Source organism: Centroberyx affinis, unplaced genomic scaffold (assembly GCF_046629955.1).
Source record: "Centroberyx affinis isolate AG114_WGS23_722 - 3 ecotype Tasmania unplaced genomic scaffold, CSIRO-AGI_Caff_v1 ptg000498l_1, whole genome shotgun sequence".
In the NCBI taxonomy this organism is placed as follows: Eukaryota; Metazoa; Chordata; class Actinopteri; order Beryciformes; family Berycidae; genus Centroberyx; species Centroberyx affinis.
In genome coordinates, this window is record NW_027279151.1 from 215,454 (window position 1) to 241,104 (window position 25,651).

The window sequence follows — 25,651 nt, forward strand, 5'->3', positions numbered from 1 at the left end:
GGTCAGGTAGTGTGTTTTCTGAATGGTGAGGGAAGTTGCATCAGTATGCATTATACAGCTGGAAGAGGCTTCAGCAGCAGAGCAGCAGGGCGGGGGAGGTTTCGCTGGTGGGGGCAGGAGGGAGGGAGGGAGGGAGGAGGGGAAGGGGGGAGGGAGGGAGAGAGGGGGGTGACGGGGAAGCCAGCGCACTGCCTCTCTCACGCTCCAACAGAAGTTTAGTCTGCTCAAGCTGCCCACACCACCGCACAGAGAGAGACACAGAGGGGGGAAAATGGCCTGGCACTGGACATGTTGACACCACAGCAATGACTTACAGCACTTACAGAGAGGATTTTACGCTGGATTTTATCTTGTGCGGTTGATGACGCTTTATTTATTTATTAAAGTTCGGGATTTTGTCTGGCAACCTAAATGCTGTCACTGGGCAAAATGCACTCCAGAGCGAAGTCCCGGAGTTGTGACAACTACCTGAGCATTAAGGTACGAGCGAGAAATAAGCACTGAACTTTTTCTCTCCATTATGGTTTGACTGTGACTATTTTTGCAGTTGTGCTGTTTTTCTTTCTAGTGAGGTTTAGCCATGTTTATGTGTGTGTGTGTCTGTGTGTGTGTGTGTGTGTGTGTGTGTGTATATGCTGTGCTGTGCTTGTGTGTTTTCATTTTCAGCTTTTTTTTTTCCCTTTTGCTTTTGTATTGGATGTTAACCTGGTTTCTTGGAAAGTCTCAGCAGCTGTGTTGTTTTCAGGAGTCAGTATGTTGTGCTACGCCTGCTGCACATTAGAGAGATAAATGCCCTTCACTTTACAGCTTCTAGACAGCTGATATTTTGGCGTCTTGCTCTATAGCCCAAACAAAGCAGGTAGTTTTTTATTATACAAGAGGAGTGAGCTGAGCTGACATAGGGCGCACGAGGTGAACGCTGATTTAGTATTACATTATTGCTTTATTGATTCACTAATAAGCCAGATTTCATTATATTCAGTCATTTTCAGATATTTCAGGACTTTTTCTCATTTTTTAACATTAGCCTTTGTAAACTTTTTCATTTTCAGCTGAATTTTGTCTGCTCCTATCAGATATTTGCCTGTTTGTAGAACTCTCTGTGTTCACTTTGAAGGCCACTGGGAGTGTATTTCTTTGTTGCAAATGATCGCCCCTCAACATTTTCTCCATCCATTGACTGACAATTGACCAGCGGCCAGTGAAGTACACTAACTTCAGCCACAAGATTATATCCTTTTGGACAAATCGGGTCCCTTTATCACCTTTCCACTTGTTTTGGTATGCACCCGTTCTATATTTACCCTGCAGAGACATCCACAGACTTTGTTAGTCTCTACTGTCATTCCTCATCCCTGCTCTGATTGGTTAAAAGACCTCCATTCACTTTTTTCTCGTGTTGGGCTTCCCTTTATGCACATGCACATTCAAGTGTGTGTGTGTGTGTGTGTGTGTGTGTGTGTGTGTGTGTGCGTGTGTGTGTGTGCGCATGTGTGTGTGTGTGTGTGTGCATGTGCGTGTGTATTGTATACTGTACAACATGAATCTGACTTTCTATAGGGTAAGCAGGGTCTGTCAGTGGCTGCTCAGGAACAATATCCTGTCAGTGTTGTTTACATCCTGTAGAACAAAGTCATTAGTTGCCTGGCGATGACAAGAATCAAGTCACTCTGATAACTAATGTGGGAATCTGCAAACCTTTCCCTCATTTCCCCACAGGGAACATTAAAGTTTCATTTTGTCTTATCTAAAATGTACAGAAGCTTTACAGCTCTGTGGGTTTTATTAATTATAGGTGAGAAATGAATAATGCAACCTATATACCATAGGTTGCATTATTTATTTCTCACTTTATCATATTTAAATTCTTTTGGGTTGATATACATTATCCATCTATCTTGATATTGATGGGTGGGCCAGTTTATCACCTCCATTACTGTTGATTTTGCTGTCAGGCCTGGTTGTGTTTGTCACACAATTGGTGTGGGCTTCTAGGGTTAAAGTTTATCTGCTGAGATAACATTGACAGCGGTGTCTTTTTACAACGCCGCATTATTATGCTGTAGTCCACTAAAGAGTGGTGTGCTGTGGTGTGCATACACTTGTGTGTGTGTGTGAGAGAGAAAGAGAAAGAGAGTTTGTCAAACAATGTAATTCAAGTTACAGAGGTAGGCAGGATGCCATGGTGCCACATCTTGATTTAACTGAAGCCCCTCAATGTTTTGTGTCATATTCAATTTCTCTACTTCAGCACTCTCAGCCCTTAGACGCCACAAAAAATTTGGCCAAAACACAATCACTCTATGGCCACCTCGCCCTGGCAGCCCCTCTCTTCACCTATCCCTCTCTCATGAGATAGGATTTCTATTGGTTCAGATCAAAAGCAGAATCAAACAGCGGGTTTGATGGTAAGGTCTCACTGGGCCTTTGTTGGCCTGCTGGCACCTGGCAGCGGGGCAGGTCTGAGCAACCTGTGGCCTTTGTCAGCCCGCTGCCTTTGAGGCTGTTAGCAGGTTGGTTAGTGAGCCGCCTGTATGGGGGCTCCAGGGCTCCTGTTACACTCCCCTGGTGGCTTCATGCTCCACTGGAGGCCTGGTAGGCAGCTTCTTTTGTGTCCCTGACCCACTAAATGTGTCTGTGACCACCTCTCTCTCTCTCTGTCTCTCTCTCTGTCTCTTTCTTTCTATGTGACGCCCCCTTCTCTCTTTCTCTCTCTCTCTGACTCTGATTCTTTTCTTTTCCCCACTATGCCTTCCGACACATATTTTACAGGGTGCTGTAATTTTAGAGTCACAACATTGTATAGTAGCTGATACAACATTTGACCAACGTGCATTTGATGTTTCTATATTTGTTCTAATATTGCTCAGTTATTTAGCAATATTTTCTCTTTAGCAATTAAAACTCAAACTCAGCGATATGTGAATATTACAGAGAATCAAGTCTCACAGTTTGCTCGCTTCATAGAGACGTATTCTGTGTGGTTTAGCCTACTTACTATACTTATTCATTGTACCTCTGGAACAGCTGGTTTACCGACAGCAGGGACAACAGTGTCCCACCTGGATCTTGAAGCCATTAATTACCAACCCAGTCCTCCACCTCTAGCCCACACAGCCAGCCGGTTATAAATACCTGGCATCAGAAAGGGTGGGACGTCCCAGTCTACTGCTGTCCTGGATGAGGGTCTGAAGCTAGACATACACAACCACACACTGCATTCCTCTCTGGCTCAGAGCGGATGGGAAGCTCAGCTCTGGTGGCTAAGCTCAGTCGTTCTGCTGAGACATGCAGATATGCCTCCCACTAGCCAGGTGACACAACTTTCTGAATGGTTTCAAATTCTCCTTGACAAAGGATGGCAATATACATTGTATCTTATGTAAGCTATTATGTACAGGGTGTTGATGCACTATATAACCACTACTTTAAATGTAAATATTGTGTAAAGCAGTCATTGTTTGGACTAGTGCAGTTTTTGTATTCACATTGTAGGATTGGAACCCCTGGTCAGCCAGTTCTGTGCAGCAGGTTGAATGAGCAGTTGATTTATAGTTGAGCTCAAACAGAAGTCTATGCTGTGCTGATTAATTGTTGTTCAAAACACTACTTTTGTCATGACCACTGCTCTTTCTGCCTTGGGAACCTGAGGAGCAACTTGTTGGGCTGTCCTTAACTATGAAGTGAGGGCTTTCCTCCCATTGTTAGCTTTCCTCCAATAAAACCCCATGTTATTCTTCTCCTCCCTGGTGCAACAGTGACTAATGCCCAGAGACATTTTTGTCTCACTAAGAGGCTGGCTGCTAATGGAGGTGGGCGTTTTGTTTCAGGGCACCAACACTGTACAGTACATAGCACTTAGAGAGGCGGAGTGCACAATGGACGCCTTGTAGTAGAGCTGTGGCATGTGGACCAATGCACTGAACTCTAGTCACTCTCCTCTAATTGATGGTGCTGAACTGCATAGATCAACAGGACAGTTTCTACAATGAATGAAACACGGATTCTGCACCTGGCAGGCTAAATTCACTGAAAAGGAGGCAATGCCTTGATTTCTAGGCATACTTTTTATACACACTTTTTATTGTCATGTAAATTCAAATTTGGCATTGACATTCAACAGTAAAAGTCCCAAAACAGACCTGCTGCGTCCTCAGCCCCCACCTTCCTCAATGCAGTACACTGTTGTCAGTGTGCTGGACGTTCCCTGGCAGTGGTATCTATCTGTGTGGTTATCATCGGAGACAGATGTCTCTATTCTACTGTTGTGTTCCATTCGGGAAAGACAGATAGCAGAGGGATGTTTGGCCTTGGCTGTGGCTGCTGAGAGGAAGGTCACAGCCTGAACTATGAACATGACTGCTAGACCAGGTCAACCTCATCCAGGACCACTGTAATCCCTAATGTCCCGTCTCAGTCATGGACAAGTTGTAACCGTCCCCTATCATGGTGTAGGACATGTCTGCTGGGGACACTGGTGTGGTGGCCCGGGTCAGGTGAGGGTCAGATAATAGTCAGCGTTGACATGATTGTTATTAGAGGGTAGCGTTCCACCATCCTGGCCAAGGGAACACAACTGGAGTCCAGTCTGGACTTTCCAGTTCTGCTGTTTGTGTCCGCAGATAGTGACGTCACTCCCTCCAGGTGTTTCCCCTCTCTCTGATGGAAAGACTATCATGGCTGACATTTCCTGTGATGTTCAAACTTCCTGACTGTGTGGCTATGTGTGCTCATGCACAGCAATGGATGTGCGTATACGAGCATATGTGTTTATGTAGTTGTGCTTATGCACAATACACTGATACTTGTTCCCTTGCATACATTTGTGTTCCACTACATAATAAAAATAAGAATATGGCAAGGACACTTTGCCCATATTTGTGCATCATTTGTTTGCTGTTTTGTGAAATGTTATAAGTTTGCATTACAGATTCTGTCTCGATTCAGAGACTTCTGTTTTTCTGTGGCATATGTTCAAATGTTATGTTCTATTTTGTGAAAATAATAGCCTTATATGTGGAACAGAGACCTCGGGCAATCTTGGTAACATGCCCTCAGTGGCACAGGCTTCACTTGATAAAATATGTGAATATCCATCCTCACCCAGCTCTCTTTCCCTCAGGACTCTGAGTCTTTGGACAACTGTATCCAGAGCACCTTGTCGGCCCTGTACCCCCCCTTCAGTGCCACTGCTGCCACCGTCCTGTGGCAGCTCTTCAGCGTGGTGGAAAGGCAGTACCGCGGAGACGGTCTCCGCTGCCTCATTGACTTTCTGCTCCCTGCCAAGAGGATCCTGCAGATCATCCAGCAAGAAACTTGTGTGAGTGGCTGGGAGACATGGGATCTGATGTTAAATCAAAGAATTCAACAATTCCTCTTATGATTTGTTTTGGAATTGCCTTTGGGTAGCAACACAGATATTTGCCTGGTACTAACCTCAGTGATTTCCTGCAGGACTGCTAGAGCTGTGATGTTCAACTTAGATCTTTTTTTGGCTCCTGTTCTGCATGAGAGAAAAGGCTGAGAAAAGGGCAACGAGGACAAGATGAAGAGAAAATAAACCAAAAGCACCACAAAAGCGTGTTTCACTATATCAGGCCATGTTAACCCATTTACTTCCCTAAACACTTCAAATCTGGAATAATACACATCTTGATAGATGGGGCATTGAAGTGATTAGACAAAATGTTTGTGAGAAAACAAAGAGAATTTGAGAACAGTGCTGATGAGTGTGAATATCTTTGCTGAGTAGGAGGGGGGAGCATCAGACTGAGACAGAGTTGATTATTGTTCAGAAAACAAGCTGAAAACCAGCCATCTCGCTCTGAATAGGGAAACAGAGAGAAACTGTGGTCTGCTTGAGAGGCTGCCATAGGCTCTTTGGTCCAAACTGAAACTCAATATTCGCTCTCACAAGCTTTGATTGCTGTGGGTTAGGGCTCCATGACCAAAGTACTGAAACCTTATTCCTCCTTATTCATCTCTGCTGTGATTACACTGTGACGATAGCCATAGAGCAATAGTTTCACCTAAGCCTAGCCCCTGAGAACAGCTAGCTGTGCATGAGAGTCTTTGTATCGCAAGCAATATGAGAGGCTTCAGTGGAAGATCACATTCTCAATGCTCGCCTTCACTTTCATAGGAAGCCAGTGGAAAAGAGATGAAAAAAAGCCAAGCCTAGAGCGCTGTCTTTTTGCTCGTAGGGTCTGTTTTTTATAGTGTCACAGTGAAGATTTGTGTTGTGGTTGCTAAGAAACCAGGCCTGATCAGACAGGTTTTCCTCTTGGTAGAATGATTGTTGACAGTGATTCATCCAGTGGGTCCCATGAAAACATCTTGCCTCTCCATTAAAGTTAAACATGTGTTTGAACACAGCCTTGCAGATGTCAGTTGAAATGTTGCAAATCATACCGCAGCTCAACTATGACACACAGACGATAATAATGTTTTATGGGAGTGGGCATTGACTGTGAGTTCTCTGTTTCTCTCAGGTGAGGTTTCGAGGCTTGCTGTTCTATCATGAGGGTTGGCCGCTGTGCATCCATGAGAAGGTGGTCCTGCAGCTTGCCCCTCTGCACAAAGTGCGACTAAAGCAAGGAGACTTCTACCTACAGATAGTTCCTCTAGGCCGCAAGACTGCCAAGCTGGTGATAAAATGTCTGTCCGCCAGTGGGCAGGCCATCGCAGAAATCCCCATCGCAGAGAGCATGTATGGCAGCGTCTTCTCTGCTGAGTTCTTGCAGAATGTAACGCGCGACCGAAACCTGCACCCACTACAGAACTGTCTGCTTACCACCGGCACAGCCGTGTACAGGACGCCGTGGAAGAACGTGGTGAACCCTCTGTTTGTCAGCAGCACGGCGGACGCCATCATGCAGGCCCGCCGCAGCGGAGGCGGCTTCCGTGGCCACCTCAGCGCCTGCAGCACCAGCGGATCCACAGGGACCCTGGACAGCCACCGCAGCTCCAGAGAGTCCCTGCACTCTCAGGGAGCGGACTCCATCTTCTCTGAGCCCACCACCCCCAACAGAACCCACATGGACCCTAGCAGTACCAGGGCCCTGCAGGACTCAGGCCTCCACCTAACGGAGAGCCACAGCCTCAGAGCAGCCGACGCTGCTACACCCAGCACTAAGACAGACAGACCCACTGAGGAGAGTGGGATGGGACAGGTGGGTGAGGAGTGTGGTGGCAGAGAGAGAGGGCCAGGGTCAAAGATGCTGTCCTTTAGCACGGACCTCAGTAACCCGGGCCCTCGCCGCCGCCTCCCCAGGGACTCAGTGTCCTTTGAGAGCAGGAGACTTTTCAGGAAATCTTATATGGAGGCCCTGCAGAACCCAATGAGCCTCGGCTCCAGCTCTGAGTCCATCCTGGAGGAGAGTCCAGAGCACGGTGCCGGCCTCAGCCCCAGAGAGAGAGCGGTGACGCCAGGCAGCAGCCCCGACACCCACATCTCCTCGAGAGAACACATATCTCGAAGGTTGGGTGCCAGGGGCTGGCTTAGCGGAGACGACTCCAGGCCCAGCACTCCCTTGCTTTACTTACAGAGGGGCCTGCGGAGTGCCGAGAGACGGGCAGAAAGGCGTTCCAAGTCACTGGAGAGGACTAACAAGGCAGGTCAGGTTAAAGGTCACCGGGAGCGCTCCTCCTCTGGGGGCTCGGCCAGCATCTCCCCCAAGAAGTTGATGAATGGCTACACCCTCCGCTTTGGGAAGCTGGACCTGGAGGCAGCTTTTCCTGGTTCTGAGAGGAGAAGCAGCAAAGAGGAGCCAGGTAGGTGCTGGTCTACTGTTGCTCAACCTGTTGCTATTACAGCGTAGATAAATCACTAAACAGACCACTACAGATGGCTATAAATCTAACTTATTACAGGGAAATTACAAGTTTTTATTTTTTTGAATTAATTTATTTTAATCTTGGCAATATTATTGAATTTTGTAGTAGTAATATGTTTTCTCAGCTCAGACCTCCTCAGTATCGACAAGTACATCTTTCTCCAGCGGTGGTTGAATCATAACAAGGCCAAGGCTCGTCAGTTCTCACATATTAAATGATACAACCTGAGGGCTTGAAAACCAGGTTTCGCTCCAAGTGGCGGCTTCTCAACATGGTGTGTAATAATAACCTGCAGCAGGGGATTGGCTAAGATAGTCCATCACTTGGCTGGAGTTGAAGTGTGAGTTGCTATGATGAGAGGGCTCATAATTGTTCTGACGCTATCATTGGTGACAGATTGCTTTTTAAAAGCCCACGTTGTGTGTTCTTTGGCATGTTCGGGGTACAGGTATGGCCCTACCCTGGAAACAGGACTTTAATCCCAACCCAGTCTGTCTGTTTTCTTTTGTGTTGGTTCATACAGGGTAGTTCAGGAAAGTGGCAATGTGAGAGTACCGCCCAGGGAATCATGCTGTTTTACAAAGCACAGCCTCTTCCGTGTATTGAAATGTGAGGTGAACATTGAATGAGTTTATTTAAATCTATGTGCCGTAGCCTCAGACAATGTCAGACTGTAGCTAGGCTGTGCATTCTCTTAATTCTAAATGAGAATGATCATATGATTTTATCTTACTTATTTTAATGCATTAATGAGATCACTCCACTGACCAGTCAGCTAAACTACAGTAGTCAAATCACATCACTGTTGCGTTCCTGAGATTACCTCAGTGGGGATTGTATTTCAGCTATTGCAAAGCAGGTTTCCCACAATGACAATTCAAAGGCAACAAAGGATCCTGTAAACCCTGTAAACCAACCAGAGGGACCCCAGCATCCCACAGTGAGATGGCCCAAGTGAGATGGCCTTCCAGTGTTATTGGGGCTGGGGGCTGCACTGGTCCCATGGGTTGCCTCATTTACAAAAGTTTCCTTTGTGAACCAATCAGCCACCAGGGATCCAAGCAAAAGCCTTTCAAACTCTGCCTGTGTCTGTACAGGGTCCATTCACTCCAGAAACATGAGACTTAACTTGCACTGACTCACACTGCTCTGAAAAAAATACTGAAGAAGGATTGAATTACCCATGATGTGAGACTGCAAACACTGCACTATCAAAACACATCCTCTGTGATTTATGTGATCTATGTTTGCTTTTCCATCAATAAATCCAAGCCACAACAACCTGCACAGATTTGGCCTGTCTTTGAAGGCTTAAAATGGTGTCAAACAAAGTACACAAAACACACTTTTACACAGCACAATGCACAGGAGGCTTTGCTCTACATTTGTCACTTCCTCTGAAAACAAAGCAATTTAGGAAACATGGACCAAACACGAGCACGGCCACACAGTCACACAGGAAATGCACTGACTGTTGGAAGACAATAGAGGTTGAGCTGGGAGGGTTTACTGTCACAGAGCAGAGCAGGACAATACAATACAAGAGGCCAGAAACTGTTTAAAAAGACAACACCCAAAAGGTGTCCATCCAACATAGTTTCTCTTTATATTATAGTCCAATGTCACCATTATGAAGATCTATAATATCTCCAGAGTCAGTTCTCGTTTGTTCACATAATAAGATGACATAATCTTTTTAAAAAGGAAGACCCATGTCATCAGCGTATGGCTGTCATTTTTTTCTTTTTTGAATAGTATTTTCAATGTTATCATACTTTGTTGATGTTAACATTCATGTTACATTTTAGTTGTAATTTTAGAGATATGCACCATGAACCACCTAGGGTCATGGTGCATATTTCTAAAACTATGAGGACCTGTCTTTTCATGCCTAGATATCTGCTGTATATCCTATGTACCTGTGCTGTCCATTTTACCCCAGTCGTTGCGGTGTTACCTTGGCCATGGCACAGTCAAGTCTGCAGAAAGAGATAGCGAGATACTCAGTGTGAGAACTGGCAGGCTGTCGGGCGGCCCCAGGCATAGGATCAAGTCTGTAAACAGTGGTACCACTTGGGAATGTCAGGAGCAGCATTCCTGTAAACAGAGCCTTGAGGGCTGGAGAGCTGAGGAGGAGGAGGAGGAGGAGGCTGAGATATGAGAGTCTAATAACGCCAGAGTCACCCTGCAGAACCCATGAGTCAGACTGACTAAACACCTGGTCTCCATGATGAGTCAGTGTGAAGTCACTACTAGAGCACACCTACCTCACCACTAATGAACATTGGTTTCATGAGGCATTACTATTAGCTAAGAAAGTACTGAGGTGAAAGGAAGCTTCTGAATTTTATTGACTGTACTGTATCTACCTGCAGTAGTTGGCTCAGTAAATATCACTTATCAGTCAGAATTGCATTCACTGTTTATAATTACCTCTACAGGACAACATGTTTGCATCAGCAGTGAGACCAGGCGGCACAGGCATGGAGGAGAAGAGCCTCACTCTCCCAAACCCGCCAATGGGACGGCCATCAGGCCGGGCTCAGCGTCGAGCCCTTCCTACGACTCTCAGTCACACCTTCCCAAACTGGTGTCAGAGGTCAATCAAGAGCTACTGGCATCGGGTGCCGTGGTCTTACCCGGTAGGTGATGAGTGAGTCGGACACATCTGTTATTAGTTGTTGTTTCCGCCCCGCAGGTTATCTCACAGATTAGCATATGTTCTCCTCTTACACACATTTGATCTGGGCAAGTCATTCAGTAGCTTCATATCTTCCTTGAATCAAACATAACTGTCACACATTCTTATTTCACGAAGTTCAAAAACATGCTTGGTGTGTCATATGTAGGGGGCAGGGTAAGAAATTAACTTTTTATTTTTTCAGAGGACATTTTTTTGCCCCCATGATCTGATTTTTAGGGGCATTTTGGTCCTGTTTGGTGGCATTTTTTAAACTATAAAATAATAGATTTGTACTGCATATTGGCAATTAAACACTCAATTTATACTACAAATTTGTTTTATGTCTAAATCATAATATACCGCACATCCCCAACCAGTCCATCTTCCAGTCTTTCATTGTTGAGTTTTTTACGATATTAGTTGTTTTATTTTTTGTTGACGCAGTGGTTTGTGTTGGGTCTTCATTTTCTTCTACTGTTGGCTGCGTGATGCCAACATTTTCTAGTACTTGGGCTGCGTTCTTGCTTGTTTTCTCCATTTTTCTCGCCAGAATGCACTGGAAAGAATTCCCCAGTCACAGGATCCCACAGAAAATACATCACATGTCACATTCAAGCGTTAATATTTGAGTGGTGACCCCCCGCTGGCCTTCTCTCTTCCAGGAACCAGAGATCGCAGTGGGCGGGCAGTGCTGCAGGTGTGCACCAGGGCTCAGGTGTGGGCAGGTGAGAGCTGCACGGCCAGTGACCTCACCTGTTTACTGGGCTACTACTATTCCACACTGCGGTAAGTCTCACACACACACTCAGGGTTTTCTGTGTTAAGTATGACCCCAGTAACTTTCACACCTGCCCCTGTAATCCCCGAGGTGAACTCGACTGCAGCCCCAATCCAGATTTTTTTCAAACATTCTAAATTTTTCCAGTGTTCATTAACGCTGCAAGTGTTAACAAACTGTTTAGAGCTTCAAAATACATTAAAAAGTCGTTGGCTTTGCTAGACATTTGTTCATGTTTAGATTACTGATGGAGCCAATCACTTGAAAATACATTCCTTTTTCACTAAGGTTGTACCAGATTACAACTAAATCCTTCACACCCATGTATTTCAGATGTATTTGAAATGTTTAAAAATGTATATACAGTACGTTCGCTATAAATGTCATAAAAATAATGTTTAACTTGGATAATCAGCTCTTCCTCATTTATCATGCAGTTCTGTTCCTGTAGCTGTCAAAATGATATAAATGAAATTACAGAACTATATACTAAGATGAGATAAGATAAGATCGCACTTTGTTGATTCCCTAGGGGAAATTCGGGAATCTCTGTATTACCTGCAATCGTCCGTCATGGACTGTATAGTAACTGTAAGTCTTTGGTTTTAGGAGAGAGAGGCGTGATCAAGGCCTGACTGTTCTGATAGACAGCAGGAGGCAGCAGCCTGTTCCAGCTCTGTTGTCATCTCTGTCTGAACTGCAGGTGAGCCCACAGTGGAAAATATGTAATTACCTTCCCACACGCCCAAGGAGCTTTCAGGTCATGCTGAATCTCCGTTGTCTTCTAAGCTGTAAAGCTCTCTCACTGTTATTACACTATGGCATTCCTTACACATTTCCTATTGTTCTCCCTCTCATTCTCTGACAAAGTTTGATTTTCAAAGAGGCACACCTTAAATTTCTAGTGATAGTATAGTTCCAAGACATTTTTGTGAGAAAGGCTGGCCTCGGGGCCTGTGTGGAGAGACCTGTGCTTACTTGTCTGTTTTTAACCACACACTGGGCCCGGGTTGGCTGCAGCCTTCTTGCAAGAGACATATCATCATGCTATGATGATGAGTTACTTACTGATGTAAGAATGATAATTCTGTAAACCACAACACATATAAGTCACTTTAAATACATATGTCACATTGTTTCCCTGTTTATTTTAAAAATTCTACATGTGTTGTAATTTATTATTTTCATTTTAACTGGCTACAAAACTGCCATGTGTATTTTTTTCTCAGGCATTAGCACCAGATGCACTTTACTCAGTTCTGTTCCTGGTGGACAAGGAGGCAGCGGCCAAGCCTGAGAGAGACATCAATGTACAGGTGATTAAACACTTTGTTCTGTTGGTGGGGTAAAATGAGTTTCAAAAGACAACCTCAACCTCTGCAATGTTCACATAGTGTGTTGAACTCTGGAAAGGAGAGTAGAGAGTACAGTAGACTCTAATATCTCCAATGTGCAATTTGTCTTGCAGCCAGCAAGTGTTAAACCACATACACAAAAGATATATCCACTGAATAAGTAATCAGAATATGGAATATGTCTTAAAATATCCACAGCAGCAAGTTAAGGAATGAATGAATGACGTGCCATTATATATAATCATTGAAATTCAACTGATAATCAATGAATCAATGAAAAGTACATATGATGATATTACGATCTCCCTTGGCATATCAACAGTACATTAAACCTGAAGTATCAAACCAGTTTAGGACCAGCCAGCATCTCTTAATCGATACCACAGCATGCCATAACTTATTGAATTTAATTTAATTGAAAATTAATTGAATCGAAAATGAACTAAATCAAATTAAATTAAATCGAACTGAAATGAAGTGAATTGATACCTTCAACCAGTAATCATCAGTGACAACAGAAAAGTTTTGTTTTTCCCATTCCGCTAACAAAATATTAGGAAGGACAATCTTATCTAAAACTGCTGTTGATGCTGCTGCTCTGCCACGAGTCATTATACTGGTGGATAGTCATTATGAACTGTGTCTGCATGAAGCCACATAATGTCTGGCTGGTGGAGAACGAAAGGCTGCTCATACTCTTGTCTCGGGGTTATATTCTGCACATTCATGATATCCACCAGCCATTTCATAACAATCTGTTTGTCTAGTGTATACTTAGTTTCCAGGCAATTGGAAATGTATGTTTATTCATGGCCATGATGACAGAAATTGGAGTCGAGCAGGAAGTGGCCTATGGGTAATTAATGTTGCTGTAGCTTTGAAGCAGGAAATGAGGTACACAGAGACCTGAGTTTGTTGTGTTTGTCTTGCCGCAGACTGAGATGCTGTCATCTCTGAAGGCCCTGCTGAAGCACATCGACCCCACTCAGCTCACACGAGACCTGGAGGGCACCTTCCACTATGACCACAACCACTGGATCCACTTCAGACAGGTGGGAGTCACTTACTGTATGTGATGGAGGAGGCTGGAGCGTAGTTAACAGTAACCAGCTTTGTAATCTCAATTAAAGGGGGGGGGGGGGGTCTTTAGAAATGGATAATCTGTTTTTCATGGATCTACACTCTTGGATGTTCCTTGTTCACAGTAAAAAAAAAAAAAGTGAAAATTGTACTAATTGTTGTTTTGCCAATTTAGAAGAAATGGCTCGTCTGAAACGGGCCAGTCAGAACATGGTCGGTTTGTGATGTGGAAAGTCTACCAATCATCTTATATTTGAGGCAGGGGGAGGGGTGGACCCTTTAGTAACGACAGCCAATCAGAGCAGTTCTTTTCGGTTATTAGAAACAGGCGCAGGGGCTGAATTCCCTGAGTGACGACTGAAAGGCAAGCAGCAAAGTCCCAGTCGCTTTGTTCCCAAAACAGCCTGTAGCTCTTTAGGTGAAGGAGGGGCAATAGAGAATAAACAACTAAAAATATTTCCAAAGTATTTTCACATGAAAAAACAGTTTCTTAGACTTAAGCTAATGATATAATATTGTAGTAAAAGCAAAAAATTACCCCCCCTTTCATGTCTTGTTGAAACCCTCTTTGCAAGCTGCATTTCTGCAAATGTGAATGTACTTGTGTTGTGAATCAGTATACTGGTGATGTTTTGACACTACTTATCAGCTCCATGCTCCCCTCTCTCTCTCGTTTTGTCTCTGTCTATGTCTCTCTCTCTGCTTCTCACAGAAAATTGAACCATTTGCCAGCAGCTGCAGTGCAGCCATCTCCTCCCTTCAGGAGTCTATCAGCACACTGAACAACAGTGGCAACCTGGAGACCTCCAAGGTCAGACCCGCCCCCCGGCAGCCAGTCTGGCCCTCTGATTTATGTGTCTCTACTGACACACAATAAGCTCCCCGCTGGCCTCTTTCCTCTTGCTGCATATCTTAACTTCACTGGAGTAAACAGCTCAGGAGTTTGTTTTTATGGTTAAACTTCAGCAACTTCCACTTCCATGATTTCTGTTGCCATTGGAGTAAAAAAAAACCCACATTTCACTTTTACCATTTATAATTTGGTTCACTTTTAAAAGTCATTAATTCATGTCATTTTAATGTCACTGTGTGTTTAATTCAGGAGGTATCTGAGGTGATGGAACAGCAGAAGCATCTCATGAAGTGTGTGCTAGATGACACCCGCCTGAACAGACTGCGACTAGAGGGAGGCACTGTCCTGGCCCGCATCAGGAAGGAAGAGGCCTGTGAGAATGAGAACTACAGGTACTGCAGGAGTAAGGGGGCGGGCTCTCAAACATATTGGAATGGGGTGAGGATTAGTAGTACCTTTAGTTATGAAAAATCAACTATTCATCATTTGTTTGCCCTTTTTCTGTGTTCCTTTTCTTTGTTAATTCAGGGATGCTATTGACATGGTGAATGCACTGTACAACCAAGTAGATGAGGAGGTCCATAAGCTTGTGATTTTATCCAACAAGTCTCAGAAGCAGTTAGAGAGCCAGCTGGAGGTGCGCAAGTTTGAGGAGCAAACACAACAGGTGGGCTCAAACTTTACTTTGTTTTACTTTAGGCATTTCAGTCTGTGCAGCAGATTCTCTCTGTTCTCTCTACAAAATACCTACCGCTCTTCACTTTTGGTCATATTGTAGTTACAATTTGATCTTCTTCTCTTCCCAGATCAAAGTATGGTTCAGTGTGGAGGGAGAGAAGCATCTTACACCTCTGGACTCGCTAACTTTCTCTGCGGCCACAATAAAAGAAATGAAGCAGAGCTTGGATCAGTTTCTGGAGGAGTCAGTGGTAAATGCTCTGACACAAACAGAAAATGTTTCACCACTTTATCACCACAATACATTTCCATCGCATCTATTTTTAAACACATAGCTTGTGGCCTGGCTCATATGTGTCTAATTCTAAGATGAGAGTCAGTGCTAAATTGATCAGTCGTGTCCTTATCCTGACAGCACCAGCAGAGGCACGGCCTGCAGCTGGTGAAAGAGTCTCCAGAGTCGCTCCCCAGTTCTGTCCTCCTCGACTTTAAGCAGCATCTGGGCTCCATCTTAAGCAGAGTGGAGAGGAGGAAGGCCCAGCTGGACATCCTCACCAATCTGTATGAGTTCTATGACTCGGTAAGTATTAACATAGTATTAACATATCCATCCTGTTAAAAGTGATGCTAGATTCTAAATGTATATTTTAGGATTAAGCAAATGCTCTTATCCAGAGTGGCTTACAATGAGAGCAGCAGAAGACCAAGCTTAAAGTCACAATGAAACAGCATTTTTGAGAGCATCTTGCTTCCATAATGTGATGCATTTCCTGTTGAAGCAGGATATTGTTGCGGGACATAATGCAGGGAGGGATCATTCAAAAGTGTAAACCGATATCAGTTAAGGACACGATGAAGTCACGACTAAAGATTTTCAATTTTCCAGGAAGTAAAATGAATGAGATTCTAATATAATATTAGAATATAAAAATAGAATAAAACATGTTCTGTATTATTTTTGGCATAAATTGTGTATGGTATGATGGTTAGAATGAGCCAAAAAGGCCAAAAATTCATTTTTAATTTCAGTGTGACTTTAAATTTGTAGATTGCCAACATTACATGTAGTAGAGCAAGGGTCAGGAATTACACAGTGTTACAGAATATTAATAAATAAATATCTCAGCAGGTTGATTCAGATGCCATCTAAGACTTAGATGTATTCATAGTTCATGTACTGTGTTTTTAACCTGTGATATAGTTCAACCCCTCTGCCTGTCTCCTCTGTAGGCCAACCAGTGGATGGAGCACTGCCAGGACTACTTCCGCCAGCTGAGCCTGGAGAGCAGCGGTGTCAGCCTCCCGCCTGCCGTGGTGCAGATCCTCCAGGATTACCACACAGAGGCGTCCAAGTTCTCCGTGGACAACTTCAGCACCCTCAATGAGATGGTGCTTTCCCTGGACAGCCCGCGGCAGCTGCAGCAGTGGAACACGCTGTGGCACAAGTGTCAGCAGACCAAGCAGCAGCTGGAGGAGACTCTGGCCGAGGCCGTGGCTGCAGCCTCTAACCCCGCAGCTGTCGACACGCCGGTCTCTTTGGAGGCTGTGGAAAGACAGAGCGCTGCCACGGAGCAACACGGTGCTAACGGATGTCTCACTTTGCCCGACCTGCCCGCTTACTCCAACAGGGTGGTTACACCGTTGGATTATGAGGAAACCAAGCCTCACTCTGCTGGGCCTTTCTCCAAGAGCCCCTCCAGTTCAATCTCCTCCTCACACTTCCCTTTCCCTCCGGACTGTGACATCAAACTGAGACAGAGTCCGTCCATGTTTGATGACACGGACAGTGACTGCACCATCGACTCGTCCGTCTCCTGCCACTCTGAGCCGGTCTACTCCGGGGCCGCCCGCCACCGCAAGCAGCCGCTGAAGAAGATCATGAAGAAGACCATGAGCTATGAGCTGACGCCAAGGGACAGCGGCCACTCTGATGCCAGTCACCTCCATGGCTATACAGGCGTATACATCAAGGGTCTGGAGGTGGCCAATAACGTGTCTGCGGAGAAGAAGCTGCAGAGACCGGATGTGTTGAGCCCCGCGTTGGGGCGCAGCCGCAGCATGTCCACTCCCTCCAGGACCCATAACAGACACACTGAGGGGGACGGCAAGAAACAGAGCAGGTGAGAGAGCGGATCAGTGACACTAAACTTGAACTCATAACCACCGTTCATCCTTGCCCATGAATATGTTTGGCATATGTTGTCATGATTTTCGAGACTGTTCCCCTTGCCACGTTAAATAATTTAGCAGTTTTTGTAACCAATGCACCTGCAATTTGGGCACTGACTATCTGTCAGTTGGAACATTGCCTCATGTTGCTTTGAAAACTCACATATAAAAGTTTTTTTTCATAACTTTACAGCTGGCACACTGCTATTTGGTATTCAGTTCAATAAATCCTGCCTGTGTAATCTTGCCTGGTAATTGTGATTTAGTTACTTCAAAGTGAAATTCCCTTCACATGTGGTGTGTCTGTTATTCTGTCCAGCCCTTGTACTTTATACCATATCATAATACCATGCAATATGATACTATAGTCATTATACTAGTATTAGTCTCGTAGTTTATTAGTATTACATTAATCATTATACTACTGTGCATACAATAGTATAATGAGTCATAACTAGTATAGTCAGATATTGTAAATATCATAGTATGGGTCTGATAAAACCCAAAATGACACTGACTCTCCCTGATACCTTACGATGTCTTTCTGCTCCACAGTAAAGTGCAGCACATCATGGATGAGATGATTGCCACAGAGAGGGAGTATGTGCGATCTCTCAACTACATTATAGAGCACTATTTCCCAGAGATGGAGCGCCTGGACTTGCCCCAGGACCTGCGTGGGAAGCGCAGCATCATTTTCGGGAATGTGGAGAAACTGTGCGACTTCCACAGCCAGTACTTCCTGAAAGAGCTGGAGTCGTGTGCCCACTCCCCCCTGTCCATCAGTAGCTGTTTTCTCAGACATGTGAGTCCAGACGCCCAGACACTCACTGTGCCCCGAGGCTGCATGCTGACAGCCTAAATGCAGCACTCAAGCCCAATGACTCTCCTCTACACTGATTGTAGTGAAGTGTTGAACTGTGGTTGCTGACTTTTCCCAAAACAACTGTGAAATCAGAGCTTGGTGCGATACTGTCATGGTCCCAATATCCCACTGTCCTGTTACGATTTGAATTCCACTGTACTCATGTATGTTACCTCACTGTAGATGTTGTAGCCAAAAGTATGATGAACATAGCTCTTGAGGGAAACAAGACAATTACATGTACTATCTCTGGGGAGCTGAATCATTCACAGTGTTTGGTAGAGCATGCTGAAATGTGAGTGTACCTTTTACTGTAGTCAGTGTTGTAACTTGTTATTCTTGTGTGCAGGAGGATCAGTTTGGAATGTATGCTCTGTACAGCAAGAATAAGCCGCAGTCAGACGCTCTGCTCACCAGCCATGGGAACGGATTCTTTAAGGTGCGTCTGGAAACGGCTCTGGTTACATTCCACCGAGAACGACAGGTCCCAGGGTCATCAGTCCCAGCTCAACTCTGCAGTAAACAATGAAACAGAATAGAATTGACCTACAGTACGCATGACTAGCCACATCTGTGACAATTGCATGAGTAGCCCTATGACTATATCATATTCAGAATATTATAGATTTATGAAATAATAATAATGCCACCATGAGATCCTCACTGATCTCTCTGTCCCCCAGAATAAGCAGGTGGAGCTGGGGGACAAGATGGACCTAGCGTCCTACTTGCTGAAGCCAATCCAAAGGATGAGTAAATATGCCCTGCTGCTCAAAGACCTGATCAAGGAGTGCAGCCAGACCCAGGAGCAGGAGCTCAGTGACCTGCGCACCGCAGAGGAAATGGTCAAGTTTCAGCTTCGCCATGGCAACGACCTGCTGGCTATGGACGCCATCCGGGGCTGTGATGTAAGCGGTGATTCACAAATACTGGGTGGCTGTGTTAGGGACATTGATTGTCAGCATAAAAAGTTAAATATCACATACCATTGTTACGATATGGGTTAGCAATGCGGAACAGCAATCACCATTAAAACACTATTTTTGTCATCTTGTCCTGCATACAGTATATTAAGCTCAGGATCCTACCAAGCATTGTATTGTTCTGTCTGACGCATGTAAATGGCCTTGCTTCCTCTCCAGGTGAACCTAAAAGAGCAGGGTCAGCTCCGCTGCCAGGATGAGTTCATTGTCTGGTGCGGACGGAGGAAATACCTCCGCCATGTCTTCTTGTTTGAAGACCTCATCCTCTTCAGCAAGACCAAAAAGATAGAGGGAGGATATGACATTTACATCTACAAACAATCCTTCAAAGTAAGAACTTTTTATGTTTGAGGATTAACATTGGATTTTTTGACAATATCTATTACAGCTTAGATGAATGTTATGTTTTCTTTCTCCTTTTCTATTTAGACAGCAGAGATAGGTATGACTGAGAGTGTTGGGGACAGCGGCCTGCGTTTTGAGATCTGGTTCCGTCGGAGGAAGTCCCAGGACACGTTCATACTCCAGGCCAGCTCTGCGGAGGTCAAGGCTGTGTGGACAGCGATCATTGGCAAGATCCTCTGGAGGCAGGCGCTCAGAAACAGGGGTATGTTTCTATTTTGGGGTTTTATAGCTTTATAAAAATAATCCTGCACCACTCAGTAAAAATAGCATTCCTGGTTTTTGTCAGAGATCACATTCAGATCCTTTTTTTACCCAGCTCAGACATTTTGTCCATCAAAAGATATATTTATTTGAACTGCAGAGTTGCGCATGCAGGAGATGGTTTCCATGGGGATTGGAAGCAAGCCTTTCATGGACATCAAGCCTAGTGATGCAGCTATCAGTGACAGAGCCATTGACTATATCATGAAGGGGTCAGGTGAGCTATCTCTGTACACATTATGTATTTCAGTCTCTCTCTCTCTCTCTCTCTCTCTCTCTCTCTCTTCTATTTACTCTTTTCTTTCCAAAGTATGAAAATGCCTACACGCACACACACATGTATCTCAAATAGAGGTGCATGGTTGTGTAAATACAGCAAAAGACAAAACATGTCAGCATATACCAGGCGATGTTCCCTTTGATTCTGTCTGAAGCAGTTACATGTCTATTTTGTGTCCTTCTGGGAATATGCAGGCATGCTCATGAGACTCATCTTCTGCATGATTTCACCTTCAAATTCATGCAGATCTAATTCACTTACTTGGCATTCTACTTTGTTGAAAGTAAGATATTGTCTTGGCTTGTCTCGCTCACAGGTGTTTTAATGCAAATATTTTGAGGGTTTTGTTAAGTCAACACTAGATGTAATCGGAGCCGTACTGATTTTTGAAGTGGCATTCCCACCGCAGTAAACTAATTTGCAAATGACATTACCTCTCTTTCATGAGGAACCAGTGATCCTCTGAAAAAAAGTGATTCATGCTTTAATAACTGCCATTAAGAACCACAGGAATTTTCAGAGAATCCTATCTCTTCCCTTTCCCCCTTCATGTGATCTCCACTTATGCTCACAGTGATTTCACTTTCTCTGCTGACAGAGTCGAGGACCAGGGCGTCCATCGCCGTGTCCTCGTTTGACCACTCCACTTCGTTCAAGAGGCCCCACTCCACCATCTCCAACAGCAGCACCTCCTCCTCCAGCAGCCAGTCCTCCTCCTCCCTGCTGGGCTCGCTCAACCTCCACCTGTACTCCTCACCCTCTCACCCTCACCCCTACCCAATGGGCAGCGTCCCCTCCTTTAGCCAGTGGCCCTACGACTGCATAGAGGAAGACGAGCTGGAGCAGGACACGGGGAGCCAGCCCTCCATGAGTGAGTGACATTCCTCTGCGGTTCTCAATCTTTTTGGCTCATGACTCCTAACAACAAAGCCATGCCTAGTCCCAACCCCCCTGTCACAGGCTGCATGTGCAGAGTGGTGAACAGTTCAACCAAAGAATGATTTTCCCTTTTCAGGTTGTTTCATGTGATTATTAGAGGCTGGAAACTATTCAGCATTTCACAAGGAAAAAAGCAAAAAGTAGAGTCAGAAATAGATATGATAATAAATGTGTATAGTAGAAATATGTTGTTTTCCTATCCCATAAATCATCTCACGATTCCCCAAAATTATCTTGCGACCACCTGGGGGTCCCAACTCCCAGGTTGAGACCCACTGCTGTTAGAGTACCCAAAGTCCCCGCCAAGCTTGTTGGCTGTCCACACATTGGCTAAATGTCCCTGATCACTCAGCTCGATAGGAAATGAATGGATATCCGGTGACCTGTATTTTTTTTTTCCTTTATTTAACAGGGACAATGCACAATTTGCACTTTGTACTCACATTTACATGTAAATGTTCCAGAATTGGCCAAAGCATCCATGAGTATGTACATTTTCAGCATCACATAGCAAATATTAACACTGTTCCTGTTGTATCCTGTTGTGTGTTGCGTGACAGTTACTGAGAGCTCGGAGACGTCCTCCCAGTGCACCTCCAGTGACAGTGTAACAGGGCTGAGCACCCTCACCATACCGGGACATCCCAGCATAGCCATGGACTCCTACAACAACAACGAGCCCTCTTCCTTCCTGTGCTCCTCCACACCTCCCTCCTCCATAGCGTCTCCTTCGATGTTCCAGAAGGACGAGGACCTCCAACCCCAGGGCACCAAGTTCATCACAGCAGTGAGTGTTTGATTATCTTCCTGCATTAAAGTACTAAAACAATGATGATTCATGGGAGCGTTTATAATAATCTTTCAAATGAGTGATGTTTTCAAACCTTATTATCTAAAGCAGGGATAGACAACCATGTGCCATGGAGGGTCGAGATTCTGCAGGTTTGCATTCCAACCAGACATTACACCAGGTGATTTCACTGAGTAGCACAACTTCAACCAGAGAGGAAGAAGTAATCAGTGAAATTACTTGCTGTAACGTCTGGTTGGAATGAAAACCTGCAGACTCTCGGCTCTCCATGGCACACAGTTGCCTATCCCTGATCTAAAGACTGTTTTGGGAATTGACTTCATTCAAAAAGACCATAGAAGTTGTTTACTTTCATGTATAACATTCACACTCAAAAGCAAGTATTTTGGCTGTTTAAACAAAAAAACTAAGGTGGTTATTTGTCTACAGGCTTCAAATGGATTAGTTGTAAGAGACCTTATAAGACCATACTATATAGTTCTTTTCATTCACACATTGATCTAACCCAGTGGTTCTCAATATAAGTCCTCAGGACCCAAAGAAGCTTACCGCTGGTTTTCTGTCCTACCAGGTTAATTACATTCACCTTGCATCCCATGCAAGTCCCAGCTAACTATAGCAGGTGATTTCACTGAGTAGCACAGGGCCAGGGAGGGAGAACTAATTATTAATTGAGAACACCTGGTGTTGACTTTGGTCGGAATGAAAATCCGCTGTCACTCTTTATTTGGATAGTCCAGTGCTGATACTCAACAAGTGACTATAATGTGTCACTAAAAAGTTTACCGAGTTGACTCACAATAGTTTGAAAAGCAGTCTATAGATATTCAGTGTCTGGGATAGGGTTAATCTTAGGGTTGGAGTTTGAGTTAGATCTAGGGTCAGGTTAGGATTAAAAATGGGGTCAGGGTTAAGGTTAAAATTGGAGTTAAACTAGGATTAGGTCAGGGTTAGGGTTGCCATAGTCTGTAGAGATTCAGCAAATAGGCAAGTGACACTTTGTTGAACATCTACTTTTTGCCACCTGATAGTTGAGTATCAACATTAGACTATCCAAATCAAGTGTTACTTTTACTGCTGACTCTTGGGCCTCGATGGCTCATGGCTGAGAACCACTGATCTAACCAATCCCAAGCCATTCACACCATCCTCTCCAACAGTGATGTCGCTTCAGCGGAGTGGAGAGCAACATGGCAGCTCCAGTTTCACTCACCACCTTTTTGCTGTTTTGTTTTTGCCAGAGCAAGACCTCTCATATAGCAGTAGGCCTCTCTACAGTGGTCTGACTCAGAGCTGAGGGGTTTTTAGCTCAGTAAGTAATTGGTCTCACCAGAGTGGACATCTGTGTTGTTCCCTTCACAGCCTCATTAACAACTGTGAGGAACTATCCGTGGCCTGACTACTAATCTGTGTGAAACTGTGCTTTGGCCCGGCGGCTCTGTGTGCCTGTGCTGTGCTGCATGGCAGTGTCCTGACGGGGTTACAGGGCTCTCTCCCTCCGATGGGTGCTGTGTTTTGTCAAGCTTCTGGGTGTTCTCACGTTTCCCCCCTGGGTGTTCTCCCCTCATGTTCCTCTGTGTGTCCCTTTGACATGTGGATGAAGTCTGTGTTGGAAATACCGCATATCCGTAATAGTTCTGTGTGTGAATGAACCCATGCATGGTATGTTAAAACCTTGTTTGTTGGCTGTGGAATGCATTTAGATTTTGTTGTTGTTGTTTGTTTTTTGAGATGCCATGGTTGGCTGATATTTGAACCAAATATTTAACTCCATATCCATATTGTTCTCTCAAATGTTCAAGTTCAAGATTTTATTGTACCTAACAGAGAAAATTGGATTGAAAACACAATACATGATCACAGTAAATAAAGAGATGAAATACAGAAACATACAGACATATTAAGTGGAAAAGTGGAAACAGCAGTAGATTGAATGACTTGGAGATTGGGGGGAATGGGGTGTATAGTCGCAGTTTAGCAAGTTTAGGGCATGTGGGATAAATGATAACTTCAGTGATGCAGCTTCAGTTTGTTCTCGCCACTAGATGGCAGCAAAACACTTAAAACCCACTTCACTTCCACTTTTCAGCCAGGTTTGTTACACCTTTAGTAAATATATGACTAACTTTTAACCATCGGGACCCCATGGGAGAATGTGGCACTGCCCAATACAAAAGAGCTGGAAGATTTTGACTGTTAAAAATTTTGCATTGTGGCTATTACAGGTCCCAACCTTTTGGCTTAAAGGCCCCATCGATTCAAATATTGACTAAATTGAGGGAGAAACATATTAATCATGTTAAATCATATTATATCATGTCAGCCACAGAAAAGTTTGTTTGCTCCACCATGTATTTGAAGTTGCCACGTTTTAGGCAGATAAAGCAAATATCATCATTGCAGTTGTATTTTTACAGCAATGAAAATGATCTTAAAGTTTTCAAAATGTGCTAATGACATTCACTAAGCCTTGGAAAATAATCAAATGTCAGTTGTTCCAAAAATATATGGAATGTGGCAGTGTTTTAGCTAATCTTGAAATAAAATAATCACCAGGGTCATTATAGTGTTCGATTTTTCATTAGTGTTTTTTTTATTCGTTTTTATTTAATTTAATTTTTATTTCAGTTTCAGTTTAGTTTAAGTTAGTTTCAGCTCTAGTTTTAAGTAGTTTTTTTTAAGGGGTGGGGGTATTTTATAAAGGTATAATGACTGATACAAACAATAAATCATACATTTCTTTTGGGACCAGTTCAAAATTCTCCACCCAAAATGCATTCTGTTTTGTACCCTGCACATACACAAAAAGACAAAAATTAAAAACATTTGACGTATATTTGTATTTTATTTGTTACTTTTAAAAATAGACAAGATCATTTTAGTTCAGCTTTAGTTTTCCCACGAAATCTAATAAAAAAATAAAAATAAAAAAAATCAGTTTAACACCTAGTTGATAATCACCTCAAAATCCCCTACCAGAAATTTGGTGTGGCTCTGACAGGCTACTTCTAACTTCTTCTGTCACACATTTTGTGATATTTATAGTCAGAGCTACAGTCTGTTCACCTCTTTAATTTTACACGCAACACTGGTGTCCTTGCATTACTGAGGGATTTTTTTTGTGGAATTCATTTGTTTTTAGAATAGAAATTGACAGAATTTTTAATCTTTAAAATGATCTGATGGTGTGTATATGGGTTGTACATTCTAAGGGGTTTAAACACTTAAGTTACATTCTCAATATTGCATACTGACTCTGAAATATTTTTTCTAAGTACCCTTTTCTTATTTCTTTCTCTGTAGCTCTGAAGTCCTCCAGCCGAACGTTTCTTGATGCCACATCAGTTATTTAATTCAGGACAAGAGATGAGAGGAGAAGACGTGAAGAGGAGAGTCCAGCAGAAGTGGACTCCACTGTGGAGCACTAAGACTCTCATGGCTGAGACTCACAGCCCTCAAAACCATCATATGGCATTCATTATGATACTGTAAAATGGAAACCGATGCATAATATTAAACACTGTCATAATGGTACGTCACCCTGTACATTTGTTTTAATGAACTAGGTATGAATCAGTGTTTATATTGTAGATGAGCTTTTTATTATGTATTTTACAGCAAAACAAACAATTGGAAAAACCACAGCAGACACACAAATCCAGACAAACTGCCAGA

At 43.9% G+C, this 25,651-nt stretch overlaps 1 protein-coding gene across 2 annotated transcripts; it reads left to right on the plus strand.

Moving 5' to 3' along the window:
• Window positions 1-261: 261 nt before the first annotated feature.
• Window positions 262-25,419, plus strand: LOC139642570 (pleckstrin homology domain-containing family G member 4B). Of its 2 annotated transcripts, XM_071517452.1 has the most exons (24): window positions 262-480; window positions 5,123-5,320; window positions 6,492-7,773; window positions 10,278-10,478; window positions 11,182-11,305; window positions 11,907-12,000; window positions 12,527-12,613; window positions 13,588-13,704; window positions 14,445-14,543; window positions 14,835-14,977; window positions 15,114-15,252; window positions 15,392-15,514; window positions 15,679-15,843; window positions 16,494-17,383; window positions 17,988-18,237; window positions 18,647-18,736; window positions 18,981-19,205; window positions 19,440-19,610; window positions 19,710-19,887; window positions 20,047-20,163; window positions 20,825-21,097; window positions 21,726-21,952; window positions 23,218-23,288; window positions 25,280-25,353. In XM_071517452.1, the coding sequence occupies exons 1-23, from the start codon at window positions 412-414 to the stop codon at window positions 23,260-23,262; spliced, it is 5,307 nt and encodes a 1,768-aa protein (XP_071373553.1). In that variant the 5' UTR covers window positions 262-411; the 3' UTR covers window positions 23,263-23,288; window positions 25,280-25,353. The 2 variants fall into 2 exon arrangements, with proteins under 2 accessions (XP_071373553.1, XP_071373554.1); XM_071517453.1 differs by lacking the exon at window positions 23,218-23,288 and having other exon boundaries at window positions 25,280-25,419.
• Window positions 25,420-25,651: the final 232 nt, after the last annotated feature.